This window comes from Chelonoidis abingdonii, chromosome 2, assembly GCF_003597395.2.
Source record: "Chelonoidis abingdonii isolate Lonesome George chromosome 2, CheloAbing_2.0, whole genome shotgun sequence".
NCBI classification, from domain to species: domain Eukaryota; kingdom Metazoa; phylum Chordata; order Testudines; family Testudinidae; genus Chelonoidis; species Chelonoidis abingdonii.
Window position 1 is genome coordinate 134071579 of NC_133770.1, and position 21180 is coordinate 134092758.

At 41.7% G+C, this 21180-nt stretch overlaps 1 protein-coding gene across 1 annotated transcript in view; it reads right to left on the reverse strand.

Moving 5' to 3' along the window:
- Window positions 1-21180, reverse strand: part of SEMA5A (semaphorin 5A) — a 641391-nt gene that overhangs the window by 244133 nt on the left and 376078 nt on the right. Inside the window, exons 6-7 of the mRNA XM_075062673.1 lie at window positions 14608-14706; window positions 11089-11302 (exon numbers count right to left, since the gene is read on the reverse strand). Of these exons, the coding sequence (XP_074918774.1) occupies window positions 11089-11302; window positions 14608-14706 (313 nt within the window). The remainder of the gene's footprint in view (window positions 1-11088; window positions 11303-14607; window positions 14707-21180) is intronic.

The following is a 21180-nucleotide window of genomic DNA, read 5'->3' on the forward strand; positions in this document are numbered from 1 at the left end:
ACTAGGGGAGTGATTAAGAACTGGTTCAGAGGCAAGCAATATCGCCCTGAACCTACCCCAGAGAAGAGAAAACGCGAGACCCAGAGAACAGTACCGGCAATTTGCCACAATATTAATATGAAAATTCTGCCTGAAATCCTTTGTCATATTGGAACCCAGTGCAGTCTGTGGAGGGTAATCATAATCAGCTCCTTTGCTTCTATACTAAAGGGTAATCAAGCATAAGTTCTACATCTATTGCACCTTGTGGGATGGTCTACAGTACCGCAGTAAATTGATCTAACTTATGCAACTTCAGTTACGTGAATAATGTAACTGTAGTCGACACAGTTAGATCCACCTACCGTGGTGGCTTCACTGCACCGTGTCTACAAGAGAGCATCTCCCATCGACTTCCCTTATGGTTCTTAGGGAGCTGGAGTACACATATTGATGGGAGAGTGCTCTCCCAATGATTTAGCATATCTTCACCAGATCCACTAAATCAACACTCACTGCATCAATTACAGCAGTGCCGATCTACCAGTAAGTGTAGACATTCCCTATGGATCAGTTTCAAGGCAAGCCTTGAATGTGAGGAGGCTTTGTGTTATATTTAAGAAGCACACCAGATGCAGATTAGCAACACACTCTTTATTACATTGCTTTTTGCTGAAGGAAAGACTGGTAGTATTGTCTTCACTTTGAGGTGGGAGTGTCATTCCCACTGCTGCTGAGATTGAAGAGATACTATGAACAACTGACCTGGGTCTGGAAACCACAAGGTTTACAAGTTATTATATTATACTATTTGCTGAATTTCTTAAAGTGTTTTCACAAAGCGGTGAAGAAATATAAAGGACACTTATTAGTCATTATGTGTTTTTGTAAAGTTCTCTATCAGTCTACAAGCTCCCTAAAAGGCATGAGTACCAAGGTTATTACCAACTTTATGTTTTGGAGAGGAAGCCTACTAAATGAAGAACTGGATGACTGGATATTTTTAAAAACATTTTGTGGGTGTTTATTTTTGTAATAAACATACAGCTATAGGTAGCATAAAATTCTTATTTACCCTGCAAAGGGTTAATTCCTCTTACCTGTAAAGGATAAAGAAGCTCAAATAACCTGGGTGACACCTGACCAAAAGGACTGATAAAAGGAGAAGATACTTTCAAATCTCTGGGGGAAGGTTTTGGTCTGTCTCTCAGAGCCAGCCAAGAAACCAGGGAGGGAAATTCCATCTTCTTAAGTATATTTGAACTAAGCATCTAGTCTTGCAGAAATAGTAAGTAATAGCAGAAAAGAAATGCGTTAGATTACCTTTTGTTTTAGCTTGTGAATTTTCCCTGTGCTAAGAGGAGGTTTATCCCTCTTTTTGTAACTTTCAGGTTTTGGGTAGAGAGGAAATCCTCTGTGTTCTTGAGCCTTTTGTTATTATGTAAAGTACTTACCATCCTGATTTTACAGAGGTGATTCTTTTACCCTTTCTTTAATTAAAATTCTTCTTTTAAGAACCCGATTGATTTTCCATTGTTCTTAAGATCCAAGGGTTGGGTCTGCATTCACCTGTACCAATTGGTGAGGATATTATTCTCAAGCCTCCCCAGGAAAGGGGGTGCAGGAGCTTGGGGGGATATTTGGGAAAGGTAGGGCTCCAAGTGACCCTCCCTAAATGTTTGTTTAAATCACTTGGTGGTGGCAGCGATACTAAGGCAAGGAAGGAATTTGTGCCTTGAGGAAGTTTTTAACCTAAGCTGGTAAAAACAAAGTTAGAGGGTCTTTCATGAGGGTCCCCACAGTTCAGAGTGGGAAAGGAACCCTGACAATTTTAAATTAAACAAAGTGTCTATAACTTAGGTTAGATGTGCGATAAACAAAATTTCCATGTTTCTATTATTTTATTTCATAACAGTATCAAAGAAAAGTTATTGTGCCACACATTCATCTGCTGATGTCGCCTAGTCTCAACATAGCCATGTCATTAAACCAAGTGTAGCTTTAAATTAAATCAAAAGATTTCTTTTCCTTCCACCTACTCAGAAGGACTGTGAATAATGATGTTATGTAACACATGATAGAAAATTTCATAGAATCATAGAATCTCAGGGTTGGAAGGGACCTCAGGAGGTCATCTAGTCCAACCCTCTGCTCAAAGCACAACCAATCCCCAACTAAATCATCCCAGCCAGAGCTTTGTCAAGTTCTTTCAATTCAAGGGCGTGGCTGCACCCCAAGTCCACCAGTGCTAAGGCTGGTGTTCCCTTCGCCGGCCTGTCCTTCCGGGCTCGTCGGTCTACCGTCAAGACCTGTCCATAATTACAGTCCATGTAGGGGCACTCTCTCCTGAAGTGCCCCTTTTGTCCGCACTGGTAGCATCGGTCCTGGTTCCCCTCCGTGGGTAGGGTGCCTTGCGGTAGGCTTAATTTCCCAGAAAGGTGCGCGCCCAAGGGCCCCAGGCCTTGGGGTTTGTTGGCGAACTCGACTGTCAGGAGGGCAAACGGGGACCTCCCCCACCAGTCTTATGCACCATCCCTTGTGGTGGACAGTCTCCCCCTCCTGAAGTCCTTGTCTGAAGACCCACTCGCTCTTCCAGCTCCGCAGCCATGTAGTCTTCAGTGAGGGACATAGCCTCTGCAAGGATCTATGGCCTTTGTCGCTGCACCCACTCCTTCCCCCCAGTAGGGAGGATCCGGAGGAACTGCTCCAACGCCACAGCTTCGGCCACCTGGCAACTAGTCCGGCGATCCGGCTCTAGCCACTTCCAACAGAGGTCGTGGACCTTCTGGGCTACTGCCTGGGCCTGGCTCCTGGTGGATATTTCTGTTGACACAGCCTTAACCTTCTAATATTGAAGTGTCTCCTGTGGGTCAAGATTGCGGTAAGCGGCCTGCGCGGGGCCTATTAAATATGGGGCGAGAATAATGGCCCAGTATTTGAGGGCCCACTGAGCAGCCGTAGCTATCCACTCAAAAGTTACTAAAAAGGCCTCGGGGTCATCCCCAGGCCCCATCTTCGTCAGCCGCACCAGTAGTCCTCCTGGCCCTCCTCCAGCTTGGTTGCGGGGAGGACTAGCTGCCGTCTTCAACAAGGTCACCACCTGCTGAAAGAGTCACTCTTGACTTACTTGCTGCTGGGCGGCTAACTCCCGAAACAGCTGTTGCTGGGATTCCTGTTGCTTTGCCGCCTGCTGTTGCTGCTGTGCAAACAGTTGCTGTAACAGCTGCATCTGCTGTTGTTACTGCTGTACACCTCTTGCTGCTTGTTTTCCAGCAGCCATTATAGGAGCTTGTCAATCTCCATCTTTAACATGTGGGTCCTTCTAGCAGGCCCTGGTCATTGCCCACATTCTCCACCACTTGTGGGCGGGTTTGGTACCTCATCAACCCCTTCAATTCAAGGGGGGGGGTGAGGTTAACCCCACCTCCCTGCATCTACGTAGATTCTACTACCTCCCCAGTACGCAAGGCTGTATCACCCAATGGCCAGAGTCTCTCTAAACTCTGTTCCCCTGGTGGGATAGCGCGGCCTAGCAGACAGGGTTGCTATAGTGCTCTCCTAAAGCAGTGTGGTCCAATGGCCGGAGTCTCTCTAAACTATCTCCCCCTCATAGGATAGTGCGGCCCAGCGGCCGGAGTTCATCTATCTTCTTAAGGTAAAAGAGGGGTCGGTGAACTATGTTGTCACCAAAAAGGGGGTGGGGGATTGGAGATGCCCAGTAGGGGAGCCCAGGCCGACCTATCTTTATCGGGCTCCAACCCAGAGCCCTGACCGTGATCTGCTACGGGTCAGCGGGGAATCCTACCACAACGTGCTGCCCTCAGAGTGCTGGGAGATACCACTCCCTTCCCTTCTCTGGGTCACTTCCTACCAGTTCTCCAAACACAGCAGTCCCGGTGGCATCAGGGTCTCCAGGTTCTTCAGCACCCGGTGGTTCCTGAGGTTCCAAAAGCTGCCGGCCTCCAGTCCCGATCCCTGGCTCCTCATCTGTCTCCAGTAAGAGTCGCAACTGCTCCTGGGCTGGAGCCTCTGCTGGGCATCCTCCTTCCTCAGCCACCAGTCCTGACTGAGCAGCTCTGCAGGCTTTTATACTTGACTCCGTGTTGGAGCATGCCCAGCGTAGCTTCTTCTACCCGCAGTCCCAATGCGGGGCCAGTCCACCCCATCACACTGACCTTAAAATCCTCTAAGGAAGGAGATTCCACCACCTCCCTAGGTAACCCATTCCAGTGCTTCACCACCCTCTTAGTGAAACAGTGTTTCCTAATATCCAACCTACACCTCCCCACTGCAATTTGAGACCATTACACCTTGTTCTGTCATCAGGTACCACTGAGAACAGTCTGGATCCATCCTCTTTAGAACCCCCTTTCACATAGTTGAAAGCAGCTATCAAATCCCCCCTCATTCTTCTCTTCTATAGACTAAACAATCCCAGTTCCCTCAGCCTCTCCTCATAAGTCATGTGCTCCAGCCCCCTCGTCATTTCTGTTATCCTCCGCTGGACTCTCTCTAATTTTTCCACATCCTTCTTGTAATGCTGGAAACAGTACTCCAGATGAGGCCTCACCAATGTTGAATAGTGGGGAATGATCACATCCCTCAATCTGCTGGCAATGCCCCTACTTATACAGCCCCAAATGCCATTAGCCTTCTTGGCAATAAGGGCACACTGTTGACTCATAGCCAGCTTCTCGTCCACTGTAACCTCTATGTCCTTTTCTGCAGAACTTCTGCCTAGCCATTCAGTCTCTACTCTGTAAGAGTGAATGGGATTCTTCCATCCTAAGTGCAGGACTCTGCACTTGTCCTTGTTGAACTTCACCATATTTCTTTTGACCAAATCCTCTAATTTGTCTAGGTTCCTATGTATCCTATCCCTATCTCTAGCATATCTATCACTTTAGATCACACCAGTTTAGTGACATCTGCAAACTTGCTGAGGATGCATTCCACGCCATCCTCCAGATCATTAATGAAGATATTGAACAAAACTGGCCACAGGACCAACCCTTGGGGCATTCCACTTGATACTGACTGCCAACTAGACATGGAGCCATTGATCACTATCCACTGAGACCAATGATCTAGCCAGCTTTCTATCCACCTTATAGTCCATTCATCCAGCCCATACTTCTTTAACTTGTTGGCAAGAATACTATGGGAGACTGTATCAAAAGTTTTGCTAAAGTCAAGGAATAACACATCCACTGCTTTCCCCTCATCCACAGAGTCATCTTGTCACAGAAGGCAATTTTGTTAGTCAGGCATGACTTGCCCTTGGTGAATTCATACTGACTGTTCCTGATCATTTTCCTCTCCTCTAAGTGCTTCACAATTGATTCCTTGAGGAACTGCTCCATGATTTTTCCAGGGACTGAGGTGAGGCTGACTGGCCTGTAGATCCCCAGATCCTCCTTCTTCCCCTTTTTAAAGATGAGCACAATATTAGCCTTTTTTCAGTCATCTGGGACCTCCCCTAATTGCCATGAGTTTTCAAAGATAATGGTCAATGGCTCTGCAATCACATCTGCTAACTCCTTTAGCGCCCTTAGATGGCGGGCATCCAGCCCCATGAACTTGTGCTAGTCCAGTTTTTCTAAATAGTCCTAAACCACTTCTTTCTCCACAGAGGGCTGCTCACCTCCTCCCCATGCTGTGCTGCCCAGTGCGGTAGTCTGGGAGCTGATCTTGTTTGTGAAGACAGAGGCAAAAAAAGCACTGAGTACATCAGCTTTTTCCACATCCTGTGTCACTAGGTTGCCTCTCTCATTCAGTAAGGGGTCCACACTTTCCTTGACTTTCTTCTTCTTGCTAACATACCTGAAGAAACCCTTCTTGTTATTTTTAACATTCCTTGCTAGCTGCAACTCCAAATGTGATTTGGCTTTCCTGATTTCACTCCTGCATGCCTGAGCAATATTTCTATACTCCTCCCTGGTCATTTGTCCAATCTTCCACTTCTTGTAAGCTTCCTTTTTGCGTTTAAGATCAGCAAGGATTTCACTGTTAACCCAAGCTGGTCACCTGCCATATTTACTATTCTTTCTACACATCGGGATGGTTTGTTCCTGCAACCTCAATAAGGATTCTTTAAAATACAGCCAGCTCTCCTGGACTCCTTTCCCCCTCATGTTATTCTCCCAGGGGATCCTGCCCATCAGTTCCCTGAGGGAGTCAAAGTCTGCTTTTCTGAAGTCCAGGGTCCGTATTCTGCTGCTCTCCTTTCTTCCTTGTGTCAGGATCCTGAACTCTACCATCTCATGGTCACTGCCTCCCAGGTTCCCATCCACTTTTGCTTCTGCTACTAATTCTTCCCTGTTTGTGAGCAGCAGGTCAAGAAGAGCCCTGCCCCTAGCTGGTTCCTCCGGCGCTTGCACCGGGAAATTATCTCCTACACTTTTGCATACCTGAGTGTTCCCTCTAGCTGGGTTATTTTGAAACCCATTAAATCTCCTATGCAAGGAGACTGGTAACAAATATACACATCTGTAGCAATACTCTAATGAATGGGAATACAGATGTGGAGATGGACACTCTCCTTATACTTTTTCCCTTTCTTGGTATTTGGAATTCCGATAGATGTAACTTCATCTAAGAATATAAGATCCAGTCTGCCACATCCTCAACACAGGAGAAGCTATATTTTGCCTTCCCACTCTACTTTCAGCAGCCCCATTGACACTGGGCCCTTTGAAATTGAAAATTAGGATAAGGATTTATTCCATGGTGGAACTACAGATCTTCCAATGTCAAGACCTTCACAGTAAGTAAGAGGGAGTGGTAAAGGTATGCTGCTCAAATATGTGACATGCCAATGCAGGTAGCTCTCTTCAGCCTGACTGGCGGCTTTCCAAATTCCTGAATTTGTTCAGAAAGAAGCCCACTAACCACTAAAAGGAATGAGGTCCATCCCTTTACAGTTATCTTGCAATAAATAAACAGCACAGCCAACTGAATTTTAGGATATTGGCAAGATCTCACAGCAAACGGCCATAATGATCTGCTGAGCAGCAAATCTTTTCCTACTGCAATGCTGCTAGTTCACACACATGTGAACATGCATGCACACACCATAAAAGTGCAGTAACTATACACAAGTATTGCATTTATTTGATAGGAAGCCTCCATTCCAATTAGTCAAACTGCCATAGTTTTCTTGCTGTCTGTACATTACACTCTCTCATTGTAGGAACTGAAAGTCTCCACTGTGCTCCAGTGCTGCAAAGCTACTGTGATTTACTGGCCGAGTTACGTATGGGTAGGCAGAGAGACATAACAACAGATGAATTTTCCAGTACCTTGACACTTGATGCTCCCTAAGGTGCTCCCACCTCCCTCCCTGCTTCAGCTAGCTAAAACTTTGCTTCCAACTTTTTATTAATTTGCTTTCAACAAACTCTAATTACAATTCTTACATTTTTTCTTAAAGCTAAAATCTGTGTTCTGATGATAAGACTTATATCCAAACAGATAAAAGCTTTGATGTTGAAGCCTGGGCCTCAATAGAGAATTAATAGGTACAGTTGAAGCTAGTTAGTACAGAAAATGTTAATAAAGTCAATCTGATTAACTGGTATAATTTTAGGGAACAAATTTGTCCTTTGGATACAATACAGAATGTATATGGTTAACATAAAAACCTGGTAATAAGGATATTTTTTTTTGCGACAGGGGAATCCTAGTTAAGTGACTAGTTCTAACACCTTAGGTATGTAGATAAATATTGAGTAAATAAGAGTATCTCACACACAGAGGGCCTGTCTCTCCTCTCATGCCAATTTCGCACTGCTATAACTATGAATGTGAATGCAGTTGTCTTTATTTCCACTGATGTAAAATGAGATCAGAATTAAACAAGTGCACCTGATTGCAGTATTGTGGTCAGTGTTGTGTTACTTGACACAGTTATAACAAGATGCATCTTCCTAGCATAGACAAGCCCCAAGGAGGGTTTCATAGATATGTGCAATTATACGACATTACAGGGGATTTTTTTTAGAAACACTTGCAACTTTTGTTTAAAATAAATGAATAGATTGTGTTGTGCCTCAGTGAAAGCCACCATTTAACTGCTTCTCCCAGCAGGAAGTTTTATCAGCTGATTATCATTTGTGACAAAGAAAAACTTCCTAGGAAAGTGAATTTATTAGCTGTAGTATTTGGCCATATTGTAGTCTAGTCTTCCTCCTTAAGCTATGGACAGTTTCATATAAGGGTATGGCTACACTTGCAGCTGTACAGCGCTGGGAGTTAAAGCTGTCTTCGTACAGCTGAATAGGGAAAGTGCTGCAGTCTGTCTACGCTGCCAGCGCACTGTCGTGGCCACATTTGCAGCATCTGCAGTGGCATTTGGAGCGGTGCATTATGGGCAGCTATCCCAGCATTCAAGTGGCTGCAATGCGTTTTTCAAAAGGGAGGGTGGGGTGGCATGTGACAGGGAGTGTGGGGAAGAGAGAGAGTGGATTTTTGGACCCAACACTGTGTCAGCAGCTGCCTTGCAAGTTCCAATCCCATCCCCTATCCCTCTCTCACTCACTGAAAGCAAACAGTGGCTGTTTTTTTCCCTCACAGACCAGCTAAGCAGCCGCACTGAAACAGACCCCGCCCTGCCTCCCGCCCGCCGTGCTGCTCCTCTCCTCAAGCCCCTTCCTGCCCCCCCTTCAAACAAACATTAGCTGTGGGTATTCCAAAGAGAGCCCCCCTGCCTCTGCTTGTTCACAGCAAACAGTAGCTCTGTTTGTTTTTTTGATAACCAGCTCCAGAGCCCAGAGTTCACAACAAAACAAAGAGAGGCATTACAACAAAACAAAGAGAGTTATCTTCACTTAAAAGGATTATGGGAAGCTCCTGGAGGTCAGTCACAGCCTACTAAGATTATTCCCTGTTTACACTGGCAACACAGTGCTGCAGCAGCAGGACTATACTCTTTATTCCTCTCTTGGAGGTGGAGTACAAGCAGCGCTGTAGCCACGGAGATACAGTGCTGTATGTGCCTTGCCAGTGTGGACGGGGAGTGAGTTACAGCGCTATAAAGCCACCAACAGCGCTGTAACTCTCAAGTGTAGCCAAGGCTTTAGTTAGTCTGCAGCTTAATGAGATTTTCCATCAATCCTGTTACGCTAACTCAGTTAAGCAAACATAATTGAAAAACACACCCTTTTTGCCTGTCAAGACAAAGCTCTACCAGGAAAGCCAGAAGAATTGGCAATTTATTTCAGTTGTTTACTTTTTGCTTCTGCTTTTCCAATTATTTAACAGAAGAACATCAAGACAAGCTACTACAGTTGGGAGACTCAGCTTTCTTATGTGAGCACACCTGAGAAACGCTACACAGTTTATCTCTATGTCTGCCAGTACAGACAAGCATATGTTGTTTATGATCAAGTTTCTACATTTCTGAAAACTGCTGCTATATTTATGTTTCATTTCACAAAAATTTAAATATTAAACACATACACAGAAGTATAGTGCTGTCAGAAATTGCCTAGACTTAACAGTCCTGCTCTACATCTATTTTCATGTATTTGTAACTGCTGTAAACATTCACTCTAGACTCAAATTTGGCATTCAGACTATGGGACTGCTCACACTGCTATTGAAGTCAATGGGAAGTTTGCCAGGTCTATGCATGAGAAATGTTTAATGGTTCAAATAAGGTCTGCTTGGCTGTTTCATATCTGAATAAGCACAGAAAAATAGTTCTTAGGCATTTTCACCCTTCCCTGAGTCCATCTGTGTAATACTTGCTACAAGAGTAAAATTGTATGAGTCTTTGGTCAGTTCATTATAGATGTCTATATGATAATTTAACAGATACATTTTTAAGAATCACACAGAGCAATGGAAAAACAGTTAAGTATTTAATAACCAAAACAAATATTTATTGAAATATAATTTTTCAGGCAAATATGCTTAATGGCAGACCAAAGCTTCAGTTATTTTCAGAACTAATCCTTGTAAAAAGCATCAATACAGAGATTTTAAAAGTGGCTAACAGAGGCTCAGCAGCAGTAACAATACTTTTCATAAATATTTTCATCAAGCAAGTTTTATATACATTTATTACAGAAAACATGCATACTTTGTTACTGCCTCATTTACCTGGTATACTAAGAGTATCATACATCCAGTGCTCATACATCAAGATTTCCATACCAAAGTGGTTTGGATAAGCACCCAGAACTCATACATCATGACTTAAAGCGTGCAAGGTATGAAAAGTGAATCAAAAGTGAATAGTTAAACAAAGCATTCTCCCATTTATATCATTTGTTCAGTTTTACAAGGATCAGTTAATTAAAAGAACTCTTTCAAGTAAGCATTATTTCTACTCTGATGCACAATGTCCCTTTGGGGCTGAAATTTCAAAATACGTCATTTATATTTTCTCTTATACATCTTGCACATAAAGGCCTTGAAGCTAATGAAACTCACGTGCTTAAAGTTAACCATGTGCCTAAGTAGGCAGCCCATTTGTCTGGTTTTAAGCTGCACAGTTCTGCTTTTCTAAGGTTTGTCTCCTATGAAGTACTGAGACAAAATCGGACATGCTCCAGATGGGGAGGTGCCATTTTGAAGAGCGCATTGCCCTGCCCCTGCCGGTGCATTCATCAAAAGAGCAGCTCCCATTTGGAGTGACCTCACACTGGTGGGGATGGAGTCACACAAGTGAGAGCAGGCCATGCTGTTCCCAGAAGTACTGGAATGTCTGATATTCTGAGGATCTGTGAGTGGCCATTCTCTGCCTAAGTGTTTTGCTAGAATGAAAGAATAATCATTTGTGTTTGTTTGTGCATATATTTGCTATTGATTGCATATGCAGGTAAGTAACAATATTGTACACACTGTTGTATGTGCATAAATGGGAGGCAGGTTGACTCTTTTAAAATTATGACCCACAAAGTCCTGCATCAAGGTACAATTTGCTGCATTATGTGTGGACTTCGCTTTGTGTCACATTCCAAAGACTGGAAAGCTTTGAAACAGTTTTTAAAGTAAAAAGCATTTCAAAACCATGCATACTCAAGGGATAGGCTTTGAAGAATGTAGCTAAAGGGAAAATGGGGTATAACAAAATCAAAAGTACTGAGGCTTGTCAATACTTACCATTGAGCCACTTGGAGTTGTACTGTGCAGTGCGGAGAGGAGGAAGAGCCCCCAGACTGCGGTAAATGGCAGGATCCCTTCCTGGGAAATCCATGGCTGTAGCAGCATATAACTCCCCACTGGAAGTAAGAAGAGCTGTGGAATTGTGTTGAGGACTGTACGGACACCGAGCCATGCCACTGATCTGATCATGTATCTCTGTCAGGTTGCTTAACTGGAAAAGACAACAAAAATCACATAAGCATGACAAGATGAGTCAAACCACACCATCAGTGAAGAAAAATACCATAAGCTCAGCAAATGTCTCATGTTACCATAACACAGTGCCAAGCACACTTCTTTAACACCTTTTTTCCAGGCCCATGTTAGAAATATAATGCCTTTCTGGTCTTTTTATCTTTCAGATCCAAAGAAACACAGTGAGGAAAACATTTACATTAATTAATTAAGAATTATACTTAAAATGTTATTTATTAACAGCAACTTAGAAAATAAATTATGTATATGACACCCATCTGAAGTGACAAAAATCAAGATGTGTGTATCTTGGTAATATCCTATCCTACGCATTAATATATTAAAGAATGATATACAGTCAAAAAACATATTCGATGTACAAGAGTCATAGTTTTTTTGTTATGAAAGTTCATAGATCTGACTGTTACAGAGCAATTGGTTAGAGGGCATAGGAGCATTATCCTCCAGTTTTGTTGGTGTCTTCCAGGACACAGGGATAATGAGCTCAAAATAACAATGAGCTTTCCAGCCCATGGAACTGAGGGTATGACTTAGCAGGCCCTAATACACTCAACCACAAACCACAGTTTTAAAGCCAATATGCTATTTTGGAAATTGATGTGCAGTAAGTTTAAACAGTGTACATGTTCCCAGAGGTTTGACACTGAGCAGATTTATTTTTTAAAATACAAACAAAACAAAACACCAATAACTGGTCACCATATTCCAGCCAGTGGTATTTTGATGATGATTCTAATTTTAATTAATCCTTGATGCATTCTTTCTCTCGTTCTCTCTGTCTCTCTGATATATCCTTAATCAATCATTTCTTTTTGACATCTTTTAAATCCATCAGTTGTGGCTGTGTTAAAAATAGCAGAATAACATTTCCAAAAAATTGGAGGTTTGTTGCTGACATCAGCCAGAAATCAGTGTCATATATATTATCATTTTAGCTAAATCTATCTGTATGTATCTGCATCAACCTTTCTTTACTTTTGTTGGCTCACAATTACATTCATTAGATATTCAAATTTTACACAATGGGATGCACACACCAAGCTTTTGTGACTCTCCCATTTTATGTACCCAAGTCCTGATTTATGCACCCAGTTGTGGATTTTGGACACCTTGTTAAACTTAATACATTTGAAATGTGGCTGTGTATCTCATCTCTTGTGTACTGCTATATTGTGAAATATACTGAGGAGTAAAATTCTATGAAAACATTCAACAAAGTCACTTAAATAAAAAGGGGATGTTATTTTCATGGTTTTACCATAACCACACTTTGAAATAATGCTAAAATCTCTTTTTTTCTCTGTGAAGAGATTCAAATATCTGCATCTTACCATATCTGTTTGTAGGCACCCTTTACTAGAGGGGCCTCTGAATTTACTGGGAGTGTTCCAATCTACCCTTAGAGACTACAACTCCCATGATGCCTTGGGGAAAGAGAGTGAGAGACTGCCTCCTCCAGGAAGAGCAGTCTGTGGACTCTGTTTGGGGAAGAGGAGTGAAATGGCTGATGTGGAACTCTGTCCACACCAGAAGCTCCTGCTGAGAGCCTGCAGGGGCTTTGATCACACAGGGAACCTCACAGGCTTTTGGTGGCTTGACTAGAGCCACGGCAGACACTATTGCTGTGCCTACCGTGAAGGAACTGTGAGTAACCCCCACTGTTGAGAAAGTACTTGGAAGGGGCACAGGAGAAAGAGACTGAATCTGAGGAGAGGCAGAGTGATCTTCCCATCGAACCAGGACCTAGAGCTGCTGACATTTGGTGGAGCCAGCTCCAGCCTTCAGTGAGATTGTGCAGCTTTTTGTCTTGGCTGGGCTGATACACAGAACCCATGGAATGCTGTCTCCAACTTCAGATCTTCAAGCGCATCCACGCAAGAGTCTAGGGCTCTGAAATCCAGAGGGGTGTACACTCTGGGGTGGGGTAAACGGTGGCAGTGTAAATTCCAGTTAGATAAGTTTCATGTATTACTGTATACTATATTTGTTAATTGATTTTATTCAACTTCTCCTGTGTGGATTTAAATCAGTAGTGACATTTAATCTTAGTCTGTTATACCCTGTTTCTTTAAATTGTTAAGTAAATGAGTGTTAGCTCTAATTTAAGTATATTGGATGTATATTATTTATAATTGGTATGAGTTAGACCCATGCCACAGGTTGTTGTTGTTGTTATTATTATTATTACTATTTGAAGGCGTTTATTCCTGGAGGTTTCCAAGGCACACCATTGAGTGTGTACAGGGGCCAGCCAGGTGGAGGCACAACCAGTTTTAACTTTCTTTAGGAGAAAAGGGACTGCAGCAAAGGGTGCATAGAGGATTCTCACTTATCCAACATCACCACTGAAATACTCAGAATCTCCTATAATGTTAACAACATCAGGCGCACAGGTGAGTGTTGCCTGATCCCGAGTAACCCAGGAAAGAAAGGGGGTTATGTTTGTTTGTTCCCAAAACCTGAAGATGAATTTGGAAAAGTTCAGTACAGATCACAGTCCTGTTTATGAATGTGCTCTGGAATACAAAAAAATGACATTTGCTCAATATTTTCTTGCTGAAAAAAATTACTAAGCCCTTTTGATCTTCGGCAGTTACAACGCCTCTTAAAAATTAATTTTATTTTTAAAGACATGATGCATGTATTTGAAATTGTTCTGACAAGTTTTAAAAGTATATGAGAAAAGCTAATAAAAGGTATTTAGATTTTAGGCCAAGGCCCTCAAGTCTAGTTTTTTAATTGGCCAATCTTTGTTTGATTTGCATATTGCAATTACAGCTGTCTCATTTCTTGTAATTTTGAATGTCTGCGCATTTATTGCTTATGTTGAATGTTTTTAGATTGACACCCTATAGAGTGAAATACTCTGATTATTCACAGCACAGACAGCAGCAGTGCAAACTTCCCTACACCAACATGCCTCATCCCTAGCTTGAAAGGTTTCTCTATAGAGGTAGGAGGCTAGTTCAGCCTTGAAAGCTGATTCAATCTCTTTCTCCCAACAGGAGGAGTAAATAAAGTCAAATGAGGTGGTTATTTTTGTGATGTGGAAGCTTGTTCACTGTGGAGATCTCAACGTCTCAGGCAATTGATCAGATAGATGATTATTTTCATTTACTATCTAGGGCTGTATTTGAGCTAACAGTCTAGAAGTGAAATATCCCATTACCAATCTGCACAGCCCCATAGCAGCTGTTTTGTTTCACAGTGGCAATAGTCATCATTTCTGTGAACATGTGGGAACAATTCGTTTATTCATACCGTCCGATTAGTGCAAATAGGAGTGAAAGCATTGGTTCCACAGGTGAAGAGCCGGTCACCGCCAACGAGAAGCACACGGATATAGTTCTGGCATTCTTCCTGCAATGCAGAAAAGAAATAAAGTATTCAGCAATGCTGCAAAGGAGAGGGAGCCGATTTAAAACTTGAATTATTCATCAGGGCTATGTGACTGTACGTGAAAACTCTGATAAGCAATGCTTGAACTTACCTGATGAGTGAGAAATCAATAAGTACTTATACTATAGTTAGGAATTCAATCTAAGAATCCATTCTATCCTTAAGAAGAGCCTCTAATAGAGTCAAATAAACCTGCCCGGTACTGAATGCATCTGCCAAATTGATATTTTAAAGGTTCAGTTAAACTTTTTCCACGATATACACCATGTAGCAGGTTGCTGGTGCAAAAGCAGCTACTTGCCCCTGCTCAGCCAGCTCCAATGAAAGGAAATAGATTGGGGCTGTTGAAAAAGAGCTGATGCCTGGTCTGGAGATTGGCTCCACCTGCAGGCCTGACAAGCCACCAGTAATAAGGGCTGGGAGCCAGAAGGAAAGGGCAGCCAGGGAAAGGTCAGACTACTAGCTATGGGCTGACTACAGGAAAAGAGGGAACTAACCCTGTAAGCCTTATATATAGCTCAACACTGGTGGTGGGAGAACTGGGTGTGTAAATAAAGCCACGGGTGCTACATAACTGAAAGCCTCTCTGCACTTTATTGGGACAGCCAGCGGGCTCTGGAAGAGGGGCGTGACAGAGAACCTGTCACACACCACCTTGAATAAAAATGTCAGTCCCAAAAGATCAAATGCTATATCTCATGACAGGCCAGGCATAGGGTGAGGGTGGTCAACAGGTCATTAGCTTGGATTTGTTGAAGTTACCATAGATCTCCAGGTGAGGATTTGGCCCTATTACTTTAATGCATGACATTAGAAGCATATTAAATTAATCACAGGAGAGACATTTCTCCAAGCACTGAGGTTCCTCAAGATGGCCTCCAAAATTTCATCTCTTCAAATAACATGTAAGCACACGCTGGAGGAATTATGATACTTTTTTTTTTTTTTACTCCACTACAGTGTGTGACAGTTTTATTATGTTTAGACTCTGAAATTGGAAAAATTAAGATGCCACCAAAAATTTTCATGGTTGGTTCAGGTATGCATCCCCTGGCAGAAAGCTTTTTCTTGCAATACTAAAAATCTATTAGAATTGTAAATCAGGAAGATACAAACACTCCTGCTGCAGCTTGAATTTATTAAAACTCAAGCAAAAAAAATGCTTGTAAGAAAATAGCTTACAGACACCTCAGGCTAAGCAGCTTTCCATTTTGCTTCTAATTCTCAAGAAGGTCTTGGAGTAAAGTTTTAAAGCACATTGGAATTTAGCGATGTGACTCCTGATGTTAACTGAGGTCATGCAGCTAAATACACACTCTTTGAAAAGGTACCTTGTTATCCTGCAGAAAGCACAATTTTCTGGGCTTTAGCTACAAACGGTGACACCAAATGCACGTCTGCATATGGTTTGCAAACAAATAGCCATCTGGACCCACTGGAGTATATTATAGCATTTGTGGTACTGCCTTGCATTATGTACATGGTTGCACATCTAGCAGTCATGGTTTTAAATTAAAAAAGGAACAAATTTAAGACACATAATGTCTGAGCTACACTAAGAGGTAAGGAAGGGTTTGTACCCCATGAGTGGTGATGGTTGGAGGCAATGGGCCAAATTCAGGCCTGATATAAGACCTTGCAATTGCAGTGACTTTACCAGGACTATGTTTCATTTATTATGCAGGCAAAAGCCAGGAAGCCATATTACCTTGATGTGAGCTGTAGGGAGCATGCTCAACATTGATCTTTAATGCATCTATAAAAGTGTAACACATTTACTTCAATGCAGCCCTGCCCTACTCCCAATATTTGCTTGCACACAGGATGGAAAGTGTCCCATTGATTTCAATGAGAGCAGCAGCAGGCCATTAGAGCTCAGTGGCAAAGTGCATTCCAGAGGTCATCATAACAGCCCAGAACTGTTGAATCTTGCCCTGCCCTTGCAGGATTACAAGAGAAGAGGCACTGGCCAGTGTTCCATCTCCCTCACTGTGTTGGTGAGAGCACTGTTTATTTGACCCGAATCATGAAAAGGAGCCTTTGTAAACTGAACAGGCACTAAACAGATTAAAAAACAAAAGGAACAGAACAGTTAAGACCCATGACACAAAGAGTTTTAAGTGTATTCCTTTATAGAACCATAGAAGATTAGGGGTGGAAGAGATCTCAGGAGGTCATCTAGTCCAATCCCTTGCTCAAAGCAAGACCAACATCAATTAAAATCATCTCAGCCAGGGCTTTGTCAAGCTGGGCTTTAAAAACCTCTAAGGATGGCGATTCCACCACCTTCCTAGGTAACTCATTCCAGTGCTTCACCACCCTCTAGTGAAATAGTGTTTCTTAAAATCCAAGCTAAACCTCCCCTACTGCAACTTGAGACCATTGTTCCTTGTTCTGTCATCTGCCACCACTGAAAACAGCTGAGCTCCATCCTCTTTGGAACTCCCCCCGCCCCTTTAGGTAGTTGAAGGCTGCTATCAAATCCTCCCTCACTTTTTTCTTCTGCAGACTAAATAACCCCATTTCCCTCAGCTTCTCCTTGTAAGTCATGTCCCCCAGCCCCCTAATCATTTTCATTGCCCTCCGCTGGACTCTCTCCAGTTTGTCCACATCCTTTCTGTAGTGGGGGGCCCAAAACTGGACGCAATACTCCAGATGTGGCCTCATCAGTGCCGAAAATAGAGGAATAATCACTTCCCTCGATCTGCTGGCAATGCTCCTACTAATGCAGCCCAATATGCCATTAGCCTTCTTGGCAACAAGGGCTCACTGCTGACTCATATCCAGCCTCTTCTCCACTGTAATCCCCAGGTTCTTTTCTGCAGAACTGCTGTTTAGCCAGTCAGTCCCCAGCACTTGTCCTTGTTAAACCTCATCAGATTTCTTTTGGCCCAATCCTTCAATTTGTCTAGGTTACTCTGGACCCTATCCCTACCCTCCAGCATATCTACCTCTCCTCCCAGCTTAGTGTCATCTGCGAACTTGCTGAGGGTGCAACCCATCCCATCATCCAGATGATTAATAATCATTAGGACTCTTTTCTTCAACGCCACGTACAAAAAACACCAAAACCCAGTGCATGAGTCTCTTAGGTAACCTATTGTTCAATTAAAATTTAATGTTTAAAATCCTCTAATTCTTAAATTTAAGGTTTTTAACATTTTCAAATTCAGACAAGGTACTCATAGGGAAGATGGCTGTCTAGTCCCAGACCACCTCACTCACCACACATCATTTCTTCTCTAATAGTTACTTTCCTAGCAAATTGGCAATAAATTTCTGCCATAAAATTTACATTAATCCACTGGATTAACTTCAAACTGTTGGCTATGGATTCCAATGAAAAAATGAGGGGCAATAAAAGACCTAAGACTGAATCACCTAAGCAGCTGAAGGGGGAGATCTCAAGGCCACAACAGAACCTAGCCCAGGATATTGTGGCACTGGAAGATTTCCTCACAGACTGACTGGATTTCAATCTCAAAAGATATTCATGGCCTCTCTAAAGATGTACGTGATGTAAATTCCCGAATGGCTCACTTGGAAAATGAACTAAAAAAGATTGCCATTGGAACCAGTGAAATTAAAAAAGAAACTACCCCCTTAAAGCTTAGACTACTCAAACTGGAAGAAAAACAGGATGACTAAGAAAACAGATCTCAGAGAAATAATCTTCACCTCTTGGGCACTGCTGAGGGTCTCGAGGGGATGGATATTATCAGCTTTCTTCAGAAACTTCTCCATGACATACTTAAATTGGACCCTCAGCCACCTCCATTCAATACTGAAAGGGCTCATCAAATGCCTTGTAGTAGAAGGCAAGAGTCTGATAAGCTCAATACCCATCATCTTCAAGCTGCTGATGTTCAATGATAAAGTAATGTTAATGAATGTTGCCAGAAAAGAGGAAACCCAGAAGTCACAATTTCCCTCCTAGACTTTTCAGCTGAGTTTATCAAAAAGAGGACTGCATTCAATGGCATAAGTAAATCCTGAGGGAGACCAATATCAGATATAGCATCAAGTACCCATCCAGCTTCACTATAGATTTAAAAGGCTCTTCAAGATTTTGTAAAACGCCTTCCAAAGCTTGGCAGACACTTCAAAGATTGAGACCAGATTTGCCCAAAAATAGCAGAATGTTTTTATCATCATAAAAAACATACTTGTTTTCCTATGTATCCTTGTAGATATGGTAATATTCACTTACACCATCTTCCCACTTCTAGCAGATAACAAGCTAGGCTGAACTCTTCTGTTGATTTTGGAACTGAGCAGTCACAACTGTATAGCACAGCAATGTATAGAGTAATAATTTAACCCTAAACTGGGGCTTATATCACCATCTACTGACTGAACTATTAGCTGCACTAATCATCCCAGCTTGCACTGCTAGATAGAATCTCTTCACTAGCTCTGATGGATTGTGTTAGGGTAACCACAAGTCCCTTGGAACAGTCCATACCCCTGACATGTAAAGTAGAGTATAACCTACACCTTGAATAGCCCTAGTTATTCAGCCTGTCCTGGGCATTTGACATACTATGAATATGATTTCTTTATATTGTTATATTTTTCATATTCACATTTTGTACTAATTTATATTTGATTTATCAAATCAATTGTAAATTTACATGTGATGAGTCTGTATATATAGATAGATATAGATATAGATAGATAAAAACTTCTGTAGGTAGAAATATATTATATGTTCTAGAATACCCAATAGTATTTACAGGGTAATATCTAATTTAAAATATATTTGCCCATAGAGATGTTTAGACTATTATTAGATAATATAGGGAGGGGAGGAGCAGTTGGAACTGAAGGCTTCGGGAATCTGAACATGCCCACATTATCTTGTTTTAAATCTGTTAATTGTTTTGTTTGCTTTCTGTGACAAATATATTTTGGAAGATATATGATATTTAACTATAGATCTTTTTCTATACCTGATCCTTAGAGGCTTAATTGAAGGCCTAAATTAATTCATAACTAACTAGTATCTAATATGTATAAATACAGACCATATCCTAGAGATGTGGTTTTACAATATCAAAGGGAAATATGTCTCTTTAGAATAAGGTTATATGTCTTAATATATAGTGGGGGAGGTCTAGGTTGGATATTAAGAAACACTATTTCACTAGGAGAGTGGTGAAGCACTGGAATGGATTACTTAGGGAGGTGGTGGAATTTTCATCCGTAGAAGTTTTTAAGCATGGGTTAACAAAGCCTTGGCTGGGATGATTTAATTGGTGTTGGTCCTGCTTTGAGCAGAGGATTGGACTAGATGACCTCCTGAGGCCTCTTCCAACCCTAATATTCTATTATTCTATATCATTTAAATCTTTGCCATGAATTTTCTTAGAGTGTGGTCCTGAATGTGAGGAGACTTAATAAACCTTCCAAAAGAATTAAAATCCTGACACACCTCAGATCAAATAAGTCCAAGTAGCTTTATTGCAGGAAACTCATCTAGCAGAAATAAATGCCGATCAAATCAAGAAGATGTTGGTAGGTGCTGGGTATCATTAATCATTGAATTCTAAGAACAGAGGCACCTTAATTCCTAAAAAGGATAACTTTTCAATATATACAGTCCTGGTCTGATCCCAAAGGAAGATACATTCTTTTTGAAGGCTGTTTCAACTCAAAACAGTTAATTCTTGGAATCATTTACAGTGTAAGTGGAGGTAATTCTGAATTTTTCAAAGATATTGCAGACATCCTTTCTAATAAAAAAGACATTTCTGTAACACTGGGAAGCAATTGTAATACTACACTAGAAAGACATCTGGACAGCTATCAAAGTTCAATAAGCCAACCTTTATTGTTAATGTATGAACTTGATACAAAATATATATGGAGACTGACACATCCCAAGGAACATGGCTATACATATTTCTCTTCGGTACATTCACCTTACTCTAGAATTGACTTTTTTCTTGTATCTTCAGAACTGATTCCCACATATCTAGAAGTAGCAATTGATAACATATTAATTTCAGATCATGCTCCAATTATACTTACCATAGACACTAGTTACACATAATTAAAATCTTCTAGGTATAAGCTGAACACTCTGCTAATAAAAGATGCAAAGTTTTGCTTCACAGTTGATTCAGTGATATCTAACTTCATACAAGAAAATAAGCACTCAGTTACCTCAGATACCATGTTTTGGGACCCTCTGAAAGCTATGTGAGGGGAGAATGCATAAAGCATGATTCCCAAAAGAAGAGTGAAAAAATCAATGCTCTCTGGACAAAGAAACGGATGAATTGCAGAGAATGCACAAGAATGACCAAAATAATGAAAACCTCTTATGTTATCTAATCAATGCAAAATAAATAAAATAAATGTTTATCCAGCCAAGTCAAATTTGAATTCCACAGGATCAAACAAAGATATGAATGGGGAGAAAAAGCAGGT